Source organism: Dromiciops gliroides, chromosome 3 (assembly GCF_019393635.1).
Source record: "Dromiciops gliroides isolate mDroGli1 chromosome 3, mDroGli1.pri, whole genome shotgun sequence".
NCBI classification, from domain to species: Eukaryota; Metazoa; Chordata; class Mammalia; order Microbiotheria; family Microbiotheriidae; genus Dromiciops; species Dromiciops gliroides.
In genome coordinates this window covers 297,625,045-297,645,214 of record NC_057863.1, presented here as the reverse complement: position 1 = coordinate 297,645,214, position 20,170 = coordinate 297,625,045, and the positions used below count along the sequence as shown (strand labels likewise).

Genomic DNA, 20,170 nt, shown 5'->3' with positions numbered 1-20,170 from the left:
CTCTCAAACATTTAAAGATTAATTCCAATATTAAATAAATTATTTGGAATAATGGGTTAAAAAAAAGGATTGTACCAAACTCAGTTTTATGAAGCAACTGACACTGATACCTAAACAAGGAAGAGTAAAAACAGAAAAAGAAAATTATAGACCAATTTCATTAATGAATATGGATATAAAAATCCTAAATAAAATAATAGCTAAAAGAGTACAAAAATATATTACAAAGATTATACATTATGATCAAGTGGGATTGATACCAAGAATGCAGGGGTGGTTTAAAATAAAGAAAAATATTAAGATAATTGATTACATCAGTAATAAGTTTAAAAATCATATGATTTTATAAGTAGATGCAGAAAAGGCTTTTGATAAAGTTCAATGCTCATTTCTATTAAAAACACCTGAAAGTATTGGTATAAATGGACTTTTCTTTAAATTGATAAAAAGCATTTATCTAAAACCATCATCAAGCATTATTTGCAATGGTGATAAACTAGAAGCCTTCCCAGTAAGATCAGGTGTGACACAAGGATGCCCACTGTCACCAATATTATTCAATATTGTATTCAAAATCCTAGCAATAGCAATAAGGAAAAAAAAAGAAATAGAAGGAATCAAAATAGGAAGTGAGGTAATAAAACTATCTCTTTTTGCAGATGATATGATTATATACTTGGAAAATCCCAAAGACTCAACTAAGAAGTTAGTTGAAACAATAATTTTAATAAAGTAGCAGGATATAAAGTAAATCCCACATAAATGATCAGCATTCTTATATATCACAAAGAAAACTCTGCAAGAAGAGATAGTAAAAAATGCCACATTTAAAATAACTCTAGATGGTATAAAATAACTAGGAGTACACCTGCCAAAAGAAACCCAGGAACTATATAAACAAAATTATAAAAAAAACTTTTTATACATATGTATATATTTTTACATATATGTATTGAATATTTGAAAAGCATGGCAAGTTGTGCATAGTAGGTTTGCAGTTTCATGTGGAATCATCTTTCTTATTGTATGTTATGGAAATGCTTGTTTTATCCCATAAATTAAAAATAAAAGAAACTTTTTAAAAAAGAAATGATGGAGGGGATGATTTCAGAAAAACCTAGCAAAGACTTGGATGAACTGATGAAAAGTCAGTTGACCAGAACCAAGCGAACAATCTACTTATGGTAACAGCAATAATTTAAAGATAATCGAATCTGAAAGACTTAGTATCTCTGATCAATACAGTTGTTGTTCATTCATTTTTTGAATCAATTCCTTTTTTAGCCACTCATATGACTATGTGACTAAGGTTCAGGCCTGCATCATGTTTCACTTGGGCTTTTATAATAACTTTCTATCTATTCTCTCTGCTTCCAGTCAGACTTTCCTTTCTAATTCACCCTCTCCAGAACTTCCAAAATAATTTCCCCAAATAAATATCCCAGATTCCAAAATAATAAAACAGAAGTCTTTGTCATACTCAAAAATCTCCAGTGTTTCCCTGTTGCCTTAGAATAAGGTATGGACTCTTTAGCCTGTCATTGAAGGCCCTCCATAATCTGGTTCCAACCTACCTTTCCAGACCTGTTTCATATTACTCATCTAGCTAACCTGGACTGTTAGCTATACTCAGAATTTAGCATTCTATTTCCTACCTCCAGTCATTCATACACGATGTTCCCTATGCCTGGAAGGTCCTACCTTCTCACCTCTGCTGTCAGAACACTTATTGTGGGCCCTCAAAGCTCACCTTAGGTGCCTTTCCTGATACCCAACCCCTACAAGTTATTAATGCTCCCTCCCTCTTCAAATTAACTTGTATTTACCTATTTTTGTTCATGTTGTATTAAAGGGGGGCAGCTAGGTGGCTCAGTGGATAAAGCACTGGCCTTGGATTCAGGAGTACCCAAGTTCAAATCCAGCCTCAGACACTTGACACTTAACTAGCTGTGTGACCCTGGGCAAGTCACTTAACCCTCATTGCCCTGCAAAAATTAAAAAAAAAAACCAAACATGTTGTATTAAAGGGAGCATGGTGTAGAGATAGAATATTGTACTTGAAGTCAGAAAAACCTGCATTCATATCTTGCTTCATCTACTTACTAGAATAACACCTTGGGCTTAGGGTCCTAGGTTGTCTCAGGGGTTATCAAAGTGGCAGTGTTATAGCCACTTAAAAATGGTTGTTAAAATGAGTTGAATTAAATGACACAAATCTGGGAGGATTAAGTGATATAATGAATAACTGACTTGATCAAAGATGATCTCTACTGAGAGAATGCTGTTCTAAATTACTTATACTCTCCTGGGAGTAATAGTAAGTAGGCATCAAGGATCAGAGATTTATAGCTGAAAGAGACCTTGGAGGCTATGAATCCAACCATCTTATAATACAAATAACAAAACTGAGACTGAAAAGGTTAGTAATTATTTCTGTTACATTTCATCTTATTAAAGTTTGACATTTGAGTTCCCAAAATCATCTTCACAAATAAAAAGCTAAGTAGCAATTTATCTGGAAACAACAATAACAACAACAAACCAAAAATACCACTAAGACTTCAAACCAAATATGGTATAAAGTATGATCTAGTAGCCCCCCAAAAAATATGATCTTACATTGGATTCAGAGAGACAAGGGAGATGGGAAGCCTGAGATATGAACTCTGGTCTTCCCTGATCATTCCACAGTACACCATGGTTTTCTAGTTCTTCCCCTATCCTCCTATAACTATTCTTTCTTTGTTTACTTAGTGTTTTCTTAGGGGACTTCTGACAAGACATTTGAATGGGAGGTCATATATAAGGCCATCTTCCCCTGAGAACGTTCAGAACAGTTAGAAATTGGGCAACTGGCCACTAAGAGCCAGGTTTAGTCATTGGAAACTTTTATAAGCATTCTCAATTCTGCATCAGAAGCCAGTCAAAAAGCCTTTCCTTACCACACAGTAAGAGAACAGGAAAATAATCGTAGAATTCCTGTGCATCCTTTGAATTGTGTGTGGGAGTTGTATCAGGCCAAGCATGCTGCATATAGTCATGACAACCAAGCTCTTAGTGAGTGTCCAGGACTCTTAGAACATGACAAATAAACTAAAAACAAGAGATTAAAAAGATAAGGGGAAAAAATCCCCACAGAAAAACTAGCAGAAAATTGTTAATTGAATCAATAAATACTATGGAATTGTTAAGGGCTAAAATTCTAGCTAAACTGTCTAAAATATCTAATAGTGGTTGCCAATAAATTATAAGCTTTAGCAAGAGTTAGACTTTTAAGCATTTATTAAGGAGAATAAGAATTTGAGAAAGAGAAAGGCCTAGATTCCTATCTATTAAAGGGAGAGCACATTTCTAGCTCTGCTCTCCACCAGAGTCCAAAGGAAAGACCGTGAGTCAGAGCACCCAGCTCTTCCTTCTTCCTCCCACTAGCAAACGTCACTTCCTGACACCAAAGAAAAGACTCCTGGTCTTGCCCTCAAAGACCTTCGCTTCATGGGCAGAACTCTTCTACAGTAAGTCTCCAGCAGGTGGCGTCATTCCAATCATTACAGAATAAAAATATTAGTAGAAAACTCCAGAAGAGGAGCATAATTTTGCAAAAGCTGCAGTTAGACCTCTCTAAAAGAGACTAGACTGACCACAAGAACCTCTTAAATGGTGGGAAGGCCTAATAAAAGAGGAAAAGATAAGTGAAACTGGAACTCTAAATGAAAAATTCAAAAAAAGAGAATGGAGGTTTAGTTTTAATTTTATCAAAGTAGTAGTGCATACCCCAAAATGACAGCTAGAGAATACGGAGCTCAAAAATTCAATGATACAATTGTTGTCCCTTCATTTTTCAAAGAGGACCAATGACATCCCAGGGTGATGTTGTGACTTTCAAGTGAATTGGATTTAAGTGAGTCAGGGTTGTACAAAGTTGTCAGCCTTATTACTCTCTCCTCCAGTCATCAGTCCAGTGGCTAGACAAAAGTAAGGACAATTTGCGATGGCCTAAGATTCAGTGGATAACCTTGGCATCTTCAGTGCCTGACCAAGTTCTAAGTGTTCCACAGTACCTGCTTCAGCCCAAATCGTTTTCATCCACCCATTCCACCAGTGGAAGTCTTCACATATACATATACATATACATATACATATACATATACATATACATATACATATACATATACATATACATATACATATACATATACATATACATATACATATACATATACATATACATATACATATACATATACATATACATATACATATACATATACATATACATATACATATACATATACATATCCTTCCTAACTCACTGACAGGTTTGAGGCCTGGTTTAATCCATCTGCTGAGACAGTTTTACCAGGGAATGTATGGCCACTGTGCATGTTACAGCTTCTTGGAGCCACAGGTGAGAGTTGGGTATAAAGGTGGACACCAAAGGTGGATGAGCAGTTCTGAAATGTGCTCAGTAAGCCCTCATGTCAGAGGTGCTAGTCCACCCTGAACACCCCATACACCACCAATGATACAATAAAAAATATTAAAACTAAGCCAAAAGAGAACAAAACTGAGCCATCTAGAACCATTTACTGTATCCTCTTTTTCTTCCCTTCCCAAGCTTTTATCATTTTGTTCCCAAGAATTCTGTCCTTGGCCTCCCTTTGTTGTCTCTTTGCATTCCATAGCTATTTCATTCACATGTAGCTTCAATTATCGATTCTTTGCTGATTCCCAATGTATACTTTTAGCTTTCACCTCTCTTTTTAGGTTCAGAACTGTATCTCTAATTGCCTATAAGATATCTACATCTGAGTGTCCTATCAGTACCTCAAATTCAGCACATCTAAAATATATTGTCCCTGTTGAGCCTGCTCCACCTCTGAATTTCCTATTTCTGTCAGTAGTATGCCTATTCAGACATTTTCCCATGTATAAAATCATTGTGTCATTTAAAAAAAATAATAAACATTTTTATTTAAAGGTTTGACTTCCATTTTTTATCCCTCCTTCCCTCCTTACCCTCCCCCATCCCTGAGGCAGTAAGCAATCAGATATAGGTTATACATGTGAAATTATATAAAACATTACCATATTAGTCATTTTATATAAGAAAACTTGAATAAAAGAAAAAAATGAAAAAGTGAAATGCTACAGTATGTGTTCAGTCAATATTAGTTCTTTCTTAGGAGGTGGATAGCATGCTTCATCATTAGTCCTTTGGAATTGTCTTGGATCATTGTATTGCCGAGAATAGTTAAGTCATTCACAGTTCTTCATCAAACAATATTGCTGTCACTGTGCACAAAGTTTTCCTGGTTCTGCTCACTTCACTATACATCAGTTCACACAAGTCTTTCCAGGCCTTTCTGAAATTATCCAGCTTGTCATTTCTTATAGCACAATAATATTCCATCACAACCATATACCACAGCTCATTTAGCCATTCCCCAGTTGATGGGCATTTGTTTAATTTCCAATTCTTAGTCACCACAAAAATTGCTGCTATATGCCCCATAATGACATCTTTATGGTTAAATTGAGGGTTGAGGGAAATGCACTGCAGGAGGGGGAAGGGCAGAGGTGAAATCCTACATGAAAGAAACAGGAAAAGGCTTATGGAGTCAGGGAAGAGATGGGGGAGAAGCAAGGCAGTAAATGAATTTTACACTCATCAGAAAAGGCTCAAAGACCTTAAACTCATCAGAGTTGCCTCAAGGAGGGATTAACACTCGGCGCACATGCACACACACACACACACACACACACACACACACACACACACACAACCAACCTGGTGGAGTAATCTATTTAATCTGGGCAGTAAATGAGCCTAACACTCAGCAGAATTGGCTCAAAAACCTCAATCTCATCAGAATTGGCTCAAGGTGGAAATAACATACACACTCAATTGGGTGGAGTAATCTCTCTAACCCTGCAGGAAAATAGGGGAAGGAGATAAAGAGAGAGGGGCAAAAGAAGGAAGGTCAGATTTGGGGAGGGGGCAGACAGAAGCAAATCCCTTTTGAAGAGGGGAAGGATGAAAGAAAATGGATAATAGAATAAATAGCATGGGGAAAGGAATAGGATGGAAATGTTATAGTCCCAGGGCACCCCAGAAGTTCTCTGGGGTACATCAAAGAACCTTCTCATTGAGAAACTAAACCAAAGGACAGACGCACCTAACGAGATAAGTGGAACCTGATCAGGACTGAGCTAGCTGGGGACCACCACCCTTCATCCCAGTCTCTCTCACCCTTGGGGAGAAAAATTGGGTGTGGCTGCTGCCTTTGTGGTGGGAGGAGAGAGAGATGGCTTGAGAGATCCATAGCCACCCATCACCCAGTTCCCCCAGCCACCACCAGTGGAGGATGGTCCTCCCTCAATAGGGGAACTTTCCACGGTCAGATGATCACCTCATCGGACCACCATCGGACCTCTGTAAAAGTATCTGCCTGTCTCCTGCTCAAGGAGATTGGTATCTCAGAGCCATGCTCTGTGTCATGCCTTCTCCCTGTAAGGAATTAATTGTGATTTGGGGTTTTCATAACCCTAGCTTTGCTTCATTATGGTCAGACTAAAAAAAAAAAAAAAATGTAATCTTGAAAAGCCTTCGAGAAGATGGGTATGTACTTTGAAAGATAATTGAACAAACAAGAGGAACTCTGACCACAGGGAACATTTATTGAAACTAAGTAACTAATCCTCCCCTAGTGGCTCCCCCATGCCCACATGGGCCTGGCTAGATTGTAATGGGGACAGCCCATGTGGGTATGCTGAGCCAATTGGAGATTCAGTATGACTAAGAATCATCCCTTCCTGTGGGAGAGACAGAGGCAGTTAGAGAAAAAGGCAGTTAGGGAGTTTTTTTTCTGAGGAGGGTTCTGAGAGGAACGGAAGGTAGACAATTAGAGGAGCTGCTGGTGTTTGACCTTCAGACAAAAAAAGAAGAGACTGTACAGCTAATTCTCCTTAGAGCTAGATTTCAGGTGTTGGTGAGTTTATGTTTTTGAGGGCTGGAGGTAGGTTCGGGGTGCCTGGGGTCTTTTTACCCCAGAGATTTATACATTGTTTCTAGTTTTATTAATCTCACTTGTGTTTTGAATTTGTTCCCATTTAGAAACCTGTTTTGTTTTTTGAAAGAGGCTGTTTCCTTTCTTACCCCAATACTACGGCGAGCCACCCACTTAACTCTTCCCATACTAAATTTGGCCCTTACATCCCCATGAGAAGAAGTCCAAGGATTTCTCTCTTGGTTTCCCCTCCCCAGCCCCTAAATAAACTATTATCTTATTCTATTTCATTTGTGTGCAAGAGGGTGTAATTCTTGGGGCAGCTAGATGGCACAGTGGATAGAGTGCTGGCCCTGGAGTCAGGAGTACCTGAGTTCAAATCCGGCCTCAGACACTTAACACTTATTAGCTGTGTGACCCTGGGCAAGTCACTTAGCCCCAATTGCCTCACTAAAAAAAAAAAAAAAAGAGGGTGTAATTTTTTAAAGAGGAATTCCTAAGGACTCCAAACCCCTACCCCTATCCCAAATCCCCTACCCCATTTTCCCACAACATAAGGGAAACAGTAAACAATAGTAATCATGTAAAAGAGAAAAGGGGGGAAATTATACAAAAAATATTTATAGCAACTCTTTGTGGTGGCTAAGAATTGAGAATCAAGGAAATGTCCATCAATTGAGGAATGACAGAAGAAGCTGTGGTATATGCTTGTGGTAGAATGGTATTGTGCTATAGGAAATGGCAAACAGGATGGTCCCAGAAAAACCTGGAAAGACTCATGAACTGATGTATAGTGAAGTGAGCAGAGCTGGGAGGACATTGTGCATAGTGACAGCAGTATTGTTCAATGAGCAATTGTGAATGACTTAACTACTCTCAGCAATGCAGTGATCCAAGACAATCCCAAGGGACTAATGACGAAGCTTACTATCCACCCCCATAGAAAGAACTGGTAAAAAGAGCACTTGTGGATTGTACATATATAACCTGGTTGCTGTCTTATGGAGGGGGGAGGGAAGGGAGGGAGGGAGAAAAATTTGGAACTCTAAATGTTGTGGGAAAATAGGATAGGGGGTTTGGGATAGGGTTAGAGGTTGGGGTTCTTAGGAGTTCCTCTTTAAAGAATTACACCCTCTTGCACACAAATCCAATAGAATAAGGTAATAGTTTATTTAGGGGCTGGGGAAGGGAAACCAAGAGAGAAATCCTTGGACTTCTTCTCTTGGGGAGAAGGCATGGCACAGAGCATGGTTCTGACCGATGGTGGTCCGATGAGGTGATCATCTGACTGTGGAAAATTCCCCTATTGAGAGAGGACCATCCCCCACTGGTGGTGGCTGGGGGAATTGGGTGAGGGGTGGCTGTGGATCTCTCAAGCCATCTCTCTCTCCTCCCACCACAAAGGCAGCAGCCACACCCAATCTTATCTCCCCAGGGGTGAGAGAGACCAGAATGAAGGGTGGGGGTCCCAGAGCTAGCTCAGTCCTGATCAGGTTCCACTTATCTCTTTAGGTGTGTCTGTCCTTTGGTTTAGTTTTTCAAGGAGAAGTTTCTTTGATGTACCCCAGAGAACTTCTGGGGTGCTAGGCCCTATAACACTAAGAAGAGAAGACAAGGGGGCGGCTAGGTGGCGCAGTGGATAAAGCACCGGCCCTGGATTCAGGAGTACCTGAGTTCAAATCCAGCCTCAGACACTTGACACTTACTAGCTGTGTGACCTTGGGCAAGTCACTTAACCCCCATTGCCCCACAAAAAAAAACAAAACAAAAAAAAAAAAAGAGAGAAGACAATAAATATAGGAGGTTTAAGATGGAAGTATAGCATCTGCAGAGGTAGTTGCCAGGTCATATTTCCACAAGGATCACTGCTCTCAATGGCTGGAAGGAGGGCTAGTGGTTGGGGTTGGAGGTTGCAGGGCTCCTATTTCTAGGGCTTTGGGACTCAGGGTTGTCTCAGTAATTATCAAAGGGATGGTGTTTGAACCTCCTGGCACATGAGCCATACATTTTCAGACATGGCCAATGTATTGATTTGTTTCACCCTTTTGTTACAAGAGGTAGTTCTATGATAGTGATATAATAAATAAAAGAAGAACATTTTGAAAAAAAATCAAACAAACAGGAAACAGTCTTGTACAGTAGAAAGTATGCTGCATTTGTAAACCTGAGGACCTGGGTTCAAATCCATATTCTTGTCATTCACTACCTGTATGATCTTGGGCAAGTCATTTAACTTCTTGGGGCCTTAGTTTCCTCATCTTTAAAATGAGGGGATTGGACTAGATGACCTTTAAGGTCCAACTCATTATCTCATAAGTTGAGCCTGATTGTAAGAAAGTTGAGAAGTTAGCAAGTTGTGAAGAAGTAGAAGCAGTAAGGATAGTTGACTGTTTCAGGTTCCTCCCAACAAAAGAGAGGAGAGATTTAAGATGATCGCCTTAGGGAATAGTAGAGTCACAGGGATGGAGGAGACATGGGCATTTTTTGCTGGCAATCAAGCAAGTAGGCTGTGCCACCTGCAGTCCTACTTTCTACCTCCACCCAAGACCACGGGTCCCTCCATGCCACCTCCCTTCCATGCTGCTTGGCATCACATCTCTCCTCCCCTCTTCCACCTTTGATTTTGAGAACTGTAATCAAAGAAACACTAACATTCCTGGCAAAGACATCTCAATCCATTGGTTTTTTACTCCAGTCACCTTTCACCCTGACTTTCTTCTCTAAAACATTCTTCTCTCATCACCTTCTATATTTGTTGTCTTCTATTAGAATGTGAGCTCCTAGGGCAGCTAGGTGGTGCAGTGGGTAAAGCACTGGCCCTGGATTCAGGAGGACCTGAGTTCAAAGCTGGCCTCAGACACTTGACACTTACTAGCTGTGTGTCCCTGGGCAAGTCATTTAACCCTCGTTGCCCCACCAAAAAAAAAAAAAAAAAGAACATGAGCTCCTTGAGGGCAAGAACTCTCTTACAAACTCGTATTTGTATCTCCATCATTTAACACAGTGCTTAGTACATAGTAAGCTCTTAATACTTGTTAATTTATTTCATTTCATACAGCTTTGTAGGCAGTGAAAAAAGGAAGGCAACAGTAGAAAGTGATTAAACATCAGAAAGAGGGACGTATTCAAGGGCACAGGTAGAGGATTTGGCCTTGAAACTGTGAAGTCATCCTTTCCTTGGAGACTGGACCAAAGGCAGAGAGAGTGTTGAAGATGTATCTGTAGTTTCAAAGTACTACGGAGTAGTTAGAGAATTTCTTAATAGACAGCTTCAATTTTCTCAGTAAAGTAGGTGAGGTAATCTGCTGAAGGAAAGGGAGTGAGAATGATATAGGGTGAGCCAAAGTCAATGATGGCATAGGAGGAATCTTATCAATAGTACAAGGAGGGGGAAAGGCTCAAAGATGGAGATGAGCATGCAGTTAAACTTGTCCTTAGAGCGTCCAGATTGTTGTCCTTAACATTCCTTGTTAGCCTCAGCTTACTCTAAGCTTTACCTGAAAATTAGGAGAGTGTCCAGAAGGAAGGGGAGATCAGCATTGTTAAATGCTGCATGAAAGTCAGAAAGGGTGAATATTGAGAAAGAGACTGTGGAAAGTGCTGGACTTGGAGCCAGAGGACCAAGGTTCTCTGGCTTTGAAGATGAAAGAAAGGGAGGGAATGATTAAAGGAACAGAATCCTGGAGGAAATAATAAATGGGATTAAGGACAAAAGTGGATGATTTAGTCTTGGCTAGGATTAAGAACATCTCTTCTGAGATGAGAAGAAAGGATAAGTGAATGAATGAACATGATGAAAATTAGACAAAAACTTTTGAGAAGGAAATTGAGGAACCTCATGTGGGATAATTTAAAAATAGAAGTCAGTGAAGTATCACAATGGATAGATCACTGGATTTGGAGTCAAGAAGAACTGAGTTTGAAGCCTACCTTGATACCTTACTAGCAGCCTTACTTACTAGTGACCTTAGCCAAGTCTTTTAATTGTGCCTTAGTTTCATCATCTGCAGAATGAGGACTAGATCGTTTCTAGGTTCTCTGTCAACTCGAGTTCTGTGATAAGTAAGAGGAATGCTCATTTGCTGTGAATTTGGGGTACAAGAGCAGGTTTTGAAGACTTGAGTGAGGAAAAAAATTTGGAACAGTTGGTGTGGTGAAGAATAGGTGTCAATAAATGTTTAATTAAAAGATTTCTAAGGACAGTAAGGACCCACTTAAAGTTGTATACTACAGCAGCAGCTCCCCAACTTTTTGATCTCAGGACCCTCACATTCTTAAAAATTATTGAATACTCCAAAGAGTTTTTATTTGTGTATGTTATATCTATCAATATTTGCTATATTAGAAATTCAGACTGATAAATGTTTTAAATATGTATTAATCTGAAGTAGTAATAATCCCATTACATACAAACATAAATAACATTTTATGAAAAATAAAAGGTTCAAAACAAAAAATATTTAGCAAGACATGGCATTATTTTACATATTTTTGCAGGTTCTAATGTATGGATTACTAGAAAACAGCGGGATCTGCTTTTGCATCCAGTCTGCTACAATCTATTGTTTTTGTTTGAAACCTCAGTTAGATAGATGGAAAAGATAGTTATATGGAAAAAGGAAGAGTGTTTTAATAAATTTTATCTTAACATTATTATGATCGTAATTCTGACGCCATGGACCACCTGTGGGGTCCTCAGGACCACACTTGGAGAACTACTGTCATAGAATACATATTTTGGTAAATGATTTTACAGCATAATTTCTGGGGCAGCTAGGTAGTACAGTGCATAAAGCACTGGCCCTGGATTCAGGAGGACCTGAGTTCAAATCCGGCCTCGGACATTTGACACTTACTAGCTGTGTGACCCTGGGCAAGTCACTTAACCCTCATTGACCCACCCAAAAATAAATAAATAAATAAATAAATAAATAAATAAAGCTTTTTCTTAAAGCATAATTTCTTTACTTTCTCCAAGATTGCACTGCATCTTGGGTGAAAAGATGGCGATTAGCTAAAATGTCAGATTAACACAGTGGAAATGCTGTGATCAAGTAAAGGTGTATGTTATCACTTGAGTGACACTGAGTCTAGAATAGGTTGGGAGGCAAAGGAAGCCTGACCAGGGACTCAGGAGCAGAATGATAGGAGATTATAGTCAGTGAGAAGAATTTCAGAGTTCAGGCTTTTAGAGGTACTACAATTCCCAGGGATGTTAAGGTCTAACATGTGTGATTATTGAATTAGTGTGGGAAAGGGGAGTATTGAATTTGAAGAGATTATTGAACTTGTGGATATTGAATTCCATAACATAATGACAGGTAGATGGGGTAGAGAAGAAAACTGTGAACTAGGTACTCAAGTAATTGACCAAGGAAATGAGGAACCTGAGTTCAGAAGACCATAAGCAAAAAGAAAATAAACATGGAATATATATATATATTTTAATTCTGTGATCTTTGAAGTAGGAGAGGTTATCAAGAATGGAAGATGGGGGGAAAAGGGACTTGTAGATGTCAGAAATAATTTGGGGGGATATGTGCTATATGGGAACACACACCCCAATTTTAACATAATGGGCATTCCAAAGAAGATTATTCTTTTTCCAAGTTATTTTGTGGGTCTGCATCCATTTCTTTTTTCTTTTTTTAAATTTAATTTAATTTTTTTTTTGAGGCAATTGGGGTTAAATGACTTGCCCAGGGTCACACAGCTAGTAAGTGTTAAGTGTCTGAGGTTGGATTTGAACTCAGGTACTCCTGACTCCAGGGCCAGTGCTCTATCCAATGCGCCACCTAGCTGCCCCGGTCTGCATCCATTTAAAACCATAACTCAATGAGCCCTTAAATACTAAGTGTTTATGTATACTAGTCAGTGAGTCACTAAGCATTTTAGTGTTTACTGTGTGCCAAACACTGTGCTAAGCACTGGAGATACAAAGAAACCAAAACCAGTTCCCTACCCTCAAAGAGCTTACATTCTAATAGAGGAGATGACGTAAATAACTAGATAAGTCAAAGATATATACAGAGTAGATGAAAGATAATGTCAGAGGGGAAGGCACTAGTAGCTAGGAGGCACCAGGAAAGACCTCCTGAAGAAAGTGAGTTTTGAACTGGCTTGAAGGAAAGCCAGGAAACCAAGGTAGAGATAAGGGAGCAGAGCCTTCCAGGTATGAGAGACATTCTGTGCAGGCAGTAGAAAGGTGAGATGGAATGTCATGTGTGAGGAATAGTAAATAGCTCTATGTCAAAGGGAGCAAGGTATAAGAAGACTGGAGGGTAGGAAAGGGCCAGGTTGTAAAGAACTTTAAATGACAAACAGAGGACGTTACATCTGACCTGGAGTAATAGGAAGCCACTGGAATTCACTGAGAGAGAAAAAGAGAGAGAGAGAAAGAGGGAGGGAGGGAGGGACGGAGGGAGGGAGGGAGAAAGAGAGAAAGAGAGGCGAGAGAGAAGAGTGTAGGTAGGGATAAGGGTGACATAGTTAAAACTATGCTTTAGGAAAATCACTTTGGCATTAGAGTGAAAGATGGATTTGAGGGGTGAATCACAATTCAACACAAAGAAATTTAATGGAATAATGTAGTAAGAAAAGTAATAATTAAGAATTTCCTAGGGGCAGCTAGGTGGCACAGTGGATAGAGCACCGGCCCTGGAGTCAGGAGGACCTGAGTTCAAATCCGACCTCAGACACTTAATACTTACTAGCTGTGTGACCCTGGGCAAGTCACTTAACCCCAATTGCCTCACTAAAAAAAAAAAAAGGATTTCCTCATAACCTGAAACAATTCTTTACACCATCAATAGGAAGTATAGATACATATGTGTGTACATATGAAAAGAACACATGCATGAAAGGGCAAATACATAGTAAACACACGTAGCCACAGCATACAAATAAAGAACCCATATGGCCAGGGCACATACATGGATGGACTACTTACTATTCTGTCTACAGAGCTGGTGATGTTTTCTTCTGATATCATCATGTTGTTCCTCACTGGTCTTGCGTGGCATGCAGTCTTTGCCCGGTATATTGTCTCCTCTGGGCATTAGCTGTGTTAGTTTCATGTGGCTGCTTCTTGACATTACTCCAGTAGTCCGTGGCCACTGCTGGTCACTGGTCCACTGGCTATGGAGCTAATTTCTGGTCTCTGGACAAAGCCAAAATCTTCAGCAATGGCAGGAAGTGAGCTCTACAGTTGTTCGTTTACCTTAGATTACATCCCAGAGACTTTTCTGCAAATAGCTTTAACATAAGCCATAAACCCTAACACACCCCGTTATCAGACTAGGGGAAAGCTTTTCAGCTTTTCTTCTATAAAGAAGCCTCTCTTTTCTCCAAGCCCTATGTGGAATATGCCTATCGGAGGCCAATCTCTTTGGAACACACGGTTATAGAATGAGATCCATTCAGCTTACATCTGTCTTTATACATATATTTCCTAATCACTAAAGGCAAAAATCAGTCTTAGAGGCTTTACTTTTCTCTGGCTTAGTCTTAGAAACTTCTTGTGACTTCCCATTTAATTTCTGATGGCTAGATTATACCTAAGCAGCATCCATTTAGAGTCCCCTCTTCCAGCAAATTACCAAGGTTTCTCAAAGTTTGGGGGCTCCAGAGTTTATTCTCCTATGCACATGATTGGGAGTTGGTGGGGCAAAGGTACAGGAACAAAACTCACCCGAGGAGTCAATGTCATCATTGTCTCCCCTTGCCCACCTTCTTTCCTGACTCTGTGTGTGTGTGTGTGTGTGTGTGTGTGTGTGTGTGTGTGTGTGTGTGAGAGAGAGAGAGAGAGAGAGAGAGAGAAAGAGAGAGAGAGAGAGAGAGAGAGAGAGAGAGAGAGAGAGAGAGAGAGAGAGCGAGAGCGAGAGAGAGAGAGCGAGCAAGCGCCCTTTCCAGGATTTCAACTTGCCCTGCAAGTTATAGAAAAGAATAGCTTCCATTAGGGAGGGTTAAAGGGAGTATGGGAGGAAAAAAGGGAATATGACAATACCAGAGGAAATGCCAAGTTTCAGTTAAATCCAGGAGAGAAGAGGCATGCTCAGTGAAAAATCTGAGGATCCGGGATGATTTGTCTAGAAAAGAGCAAGGGTTCCTTAGAGTGCTGTAGAATGAGCCTAAGGAAGAAGCAGGGTTAAGCTGAATAGTGATGAAGGTAACAAGGGAGGGTGGACTACGTGGTTAAACAAGATGAGAGGGATGTGAGGATCAGTAAGTTGGGAGGTAGACTAGTGTCATACTGTGAGCAGGGGGAGTGAAGCCTCAGTGGATAGACATTTTAGAATAGAGAAAGTGTAAAGAACTAACTGGCCTCTAGGTTCTAATCATAACATGGAACACTGGTGTTTGAGGGTGTGACCTCACAAATCCCTTATAGCATTCTTTGGATTTGGCTGATGGCATCTGTTGAGCTTCGGGGTGGGCAAAACGAGCCTCGTGACCTCTCTAAAAGGTACTCTCTATCTAAATGTTCTTTTGCTTCAGTGATGATGGCTGCAGGGCCTCTGGGTAGAAGGAAGGGTACAGAAGTACAGCTTTTAACACTTGCCTTAATTTGGAGTCATGACTGGGTAAGGAACCAAAGGAGGGAACACAATTGTTGTTCATCCTTCCCTATTAGTAACAGCATCAGTTACTTCAGAGACCAGTCATGAGCCCTCAAGTTCAGTTTTCTTCTTTAACCAGGAATAAGCATAGTTGAGGAGGGAAAATCTGGGAATCAGAGGCTAAGGGGGGGCTAGAATTCTTTCCTCGGAGTGTGTTGTAATTCTTTGTAAAGCTTTTAAGTGGAGAATTTGGCATGTGCAACTCAAAATTATATCATACACCAGTAGTCAACCTCAAATAGAAACGAGGCCATTAAACCATATATAAGGATTCCTATTGGAGCTAGATTGATTTAGAAAGCCACATAATAGCATTATCTCTGTTGTATTGTATTTTTATGTGTTTTGTTAAACATTTCTTAATGACATTTTCATCTGCTTTGGCTGCCCTCCAGGAGTGCAACATATTTGACACTTCTGTTATATATTACCTGGCACCTGGATAGAGAGCTGACCTTGGCGGTAGGAAGGTCTGGTTCAAGTTCTACCTCTGACATACACAGGCCGTGTGGCCCTGGGCAAATCACTTAACCTCTCTGACCCAGGGAGCTCTCTATAACAGTGCAAAAGAGATTCTCATCTGCATTGGTAGAAGTTCCACACTGAGTAGTCCTATACCATCACCCGTCTAGCCAAAAGGGAAAATAAAGAATTACTGTACTTTTAATTTTCAAAGCACTTGAACTAACTGGAAAATACTATTGGTTTAATAATAACATACATCATTTTAGGAATCTTTGGAGATTTAGAAAACATTTTATGGTAAAGGTCATCCAATTACTCTGATAATGCATTTTTATAATAGTTCTGAACAATATATTTTGAGGACTTAGGAAGGGTAATAAGGGAAAAGTTAATGGAAATTTCTGGCATTCCATCTCCTTTCTCTGCTTAGTTCTGCAAATGCCAAAGCCCAAAAAGCTATTCCATATTCCATAACACTGAGAGGAAAAATAGGAGGAATTCAAGCTTTGAGTTTCCCAAGTATTTATTTAAACTTGTTAATTTTTTTCCCCTTTAGAATTGAAAAATCCCAGGCTGCTCAAGTGATCCAAAGAGCTTGGTTTTCTCATATGGATAAAATGATATTTCAGCTCTTAAAACACACAATTTGTGCAGCGGTATGTACCAATTCTACCCCCTTGTTCTTAGACTTGCTAATGATTACACCTCAGATGTATTTATTAAGGATATTCCTTGTCTCCTCTTTTCTGCCAATACGATCTAAAAGCAGAGGATACTGAGTTTGTCTCAGAAAATTCTGATATGCATGTATATGCATATTTATTGCTTAACATTTATAATTGCTATTTGTTCCTAAGAGAATACCGTTTTTAATAAATTGGAACCATATTTATTTTTAAAACCTGTTCCAAAAGACATGTGAGACAACTACAACATAACCAATAGAAAATACTGATAGCTCCAGAAGATGGTGTTAGAGTCTGGAATACCTGCTGTTTAGATAGCCTAAGTCCAGTAACTTGTTATTAATATTACATAAGAGGAAGTGGGCCCAAGAAATACTAAAGACTTGGCCTTGATTACAATAGATTTCTTCTCAGTCTAATCTACTGGACAAAACTTTTATCAAATAAATTGTCAATACAGCGAGCCCATTGTCTTGACATATAGAGCTTTAATTATCGTTATATTATAATTTAGATTAGGTGAATTTTATTAAAAATTTCAGGAAAATTATGTAACACATGAAATGCTAAAGAAAAGTGTTTATAAAATCCTTTAAAAGTAACAGAATTAATACTCTTTGTCATATATTATCATATATAAAATATGAAGTAGGGCTTCTTAAACTTTTTCTACTTTCCCTTTTCACCCAAGAAATTTTTATGTGACCACGGGTATATAAAATAAATATACATAACCTTTTACTGTTGCCAAATTTTTTGCAACCGCCACATTCAGTCACATGATTCCATATGGAGTTGCAACCCACAATTTAAGAAGCTTTGAAGTAGGGAAACATAAATTCTTGCCCAGGATTTTGACATAGTGACTTTTCACGTCCACAGAGAAGTAGAATTACCTATAGATACATGGTGAGGTACTTGAGTTGGTCCTCTTTGTAGATACTTTTTTTTTATTTGATGACTACTACTACATCAAGCTCTAGAGTATTACAGGTCCTCTTCAGTGAAATCTGTGACAAGTAAAACTAAATCTGTGGTTGCCTTAAATTAGAAGCTTTAGCACCGGTCTTTAGGTATTAAGCATTTTTTTTTTGTGGGGCAATGGGGGTTAAGTGACTTGCCCAGGGTCACACAGCTAGTATGTGTTATCCACTGTGCCACCTAGCTGCCCCTGCATTAAGCATTTATTAAAGAGTAAAGAGAGGACACATGAAGTTCAGAAAGATAGGAAACCTGTCTACCCTGGCCTGCTTCTTCAGCCACCACGAGCTTGTTCCCCAATGAAAGAGACAGATCTTGAGTCTCCTGGAGCAGAAGCTCCCTGCAGGACAGGAAGAGGGGTGGTCGCCACACACAGCTCCAAGCTAATTGGCTGGTAGCATTCAAGTCCATTGATTGACATGACTTGAAGGCAGTCCAATGAATTGTGAGGTAACTTCCGGACGCTGGGACCCATGCTCTCTAATAATATTCTCATAAATCCACAAAAAACAATCAGCCTAAAAAGCCATAAAGGAAATATCGAATGGATGATAATTACCACTTTTGTCTAGATTATGATATGTAATTAGGTTACCAATGCATTGAGTTGGTACATCAGTATGCTTATCTAGCAGGTAACTCAGAAGAATCAACCCACCTACTCCCAGCAGTCAACAAAGCCTGCTCCCTGACACCCAGACCGCTCTCTTTAACCCCAGTTTTCTCCCAATGATGCTATAAAACTGCAGGTCTTGAAATACCCCAATCTCTTAAAAAAGGTATTATGGGTAACCCAAAAGTCAGTGGAGATACAGATACATGGTGAGGATAAGTAGACTATAGCTTATTTAACAAGCACACAAGAAATGCATAAATGATATCATCAGGAAATATATGATTGTAAAAAGATGTGGTCAGAGGAAACAATAACAGGGAGACAAATGTTGCAGTGACACCCACGAGATAGGTCCTGAGTAGCTCCTCGGTGAAAGATTTATGGAAGAAAAATGGAGAAGAATCACATAGAATAGGAAGGGATCAACAAGTTACAGTTATCATTGATGGAAGATGTACCCGTATTGATTCCTGAAGTGTTATCCAAGATTCTCCTCCATTGAAGAGATCAGATGCCTCATCAAAGTAGGGAGTTGATCTTGACTTTTCAAAGGCTATCCCAGGAAATACAAAGCTCTGGAAGGGGCTTAGAATATGGTCCTAGAATGAACTGTCTATATAGATCTCTATATATCTGCATAGAGATATATCTATATCCATTAGTATATCAGTACATAATGTATATCAGTACTTTAGTAGTCTAAATCTAGCTATATCTATATCTGAAATCTGAAATAAAGACCAAAAGTTATCCATACATCCATATGTATATATATAGCCTTTGTCAGAAGGCCTGATAGCAATGGATATTTTTTTGTTCCAATAAGTCCTAAAGACAAGCATTAAGATGGGTTGCAATGTATGTCAGTGGAAGGAATACCTGCCCCAATGAAATCAAGCAGCTTTAAAATATTGGAGATATTTAAAAGCTTCATAATATATTTGATGTGGGATGGAATTAGGGTCAAATTGATCATGAGTCATCCCAAAAGAATTACAAGACTCAGTGACTCAGTTTCCCAAGTTTTATTGTAATACTGTGAGTGAACACAGAGAGAGAACCAGAAAAGTGGAAAGGTATCTCTCGAATAGGGAAAGAAAAGACAGTTATATTTATAGTATAGATAAATTGATTATCAGTCTCATTATAATAATCTCCGCCTTAGGGAGGTACAGGGGAAGGCCTGTCCTAATTTCGAGTTTCTGGGGTCCTAAGCCAACCCCCGAGGTGGGTACCTTTTTTTGTGGAGGTGTATTTTTGGGGTTTACACATCGTAAGGTGAATCTAGGGACAAATTTGGCCTTTTCTGCACGTTTCTTTCTGATTCCCATGGCTAGTTTCAAGATATCTTCATTTTTCATTTATTTCTAGTTTGATTTTCTATCGCCTGTCAGTTTATCATTGTTATTGTTACAGTCTTTTTGACCTGCCTCTTTATGTTCTTGTTATAGGTGCTGATTTATGTGGGTAACAAGAACCCAGGTCCTGACTCGTTTCACAAATCTTAAGTTATCCATTAACTAGGGTCTGAATCCCGTTTAAAGCTCATATCTAAATTAGAGCTTGGGTCTTAGATTTTTATCTTAGCCCCCTTTTTGCCTCCTACATCATATTTAGTAAATAATATTTAGGATATATGGATACTATTAATAACACTAGTATCTGTTTCAGGAAAATTGTGTAACACATGAAATACTGAAGAAAGTGTGTCCCTTAGAGGCTGCTCTTGTAAGAGATCCTAGTGTGCAGTGTAAAGTTAGATTCAGGTAATGTGTTCATTTACTTCAGGATTGAGTA

At 39.1% G+C, this 20,170-nt stretch overlaps 1 protein-coding gene across 1 annotated transcript in view; it reads left to right on the top strand.

Moving 5' to 3' along the window:
- The window catches only part of C3HXorf58 (chromosome 3 CXorf58 homolog), a 53,985-nt gene that overhangs the window by 9,171 nt on the left and 24,644 nt on the right, over window positions 1-20,170 (top strand). Inside the window, exons 3-4 of the mRNA XM_043994171.1 lie at window positions 16,647-16,746; window positions 20,045-20,139. Of these exons, the coding sequence (XP_043850106.1) occupies window positions 16,647-16,746; window positions 20,045-20,139 (195 nt within the window). The remainder of the gene's footprint in view (window positions 1-16,646; window positions 16,747-20,044; window positions 20,140-20,170) is intronic.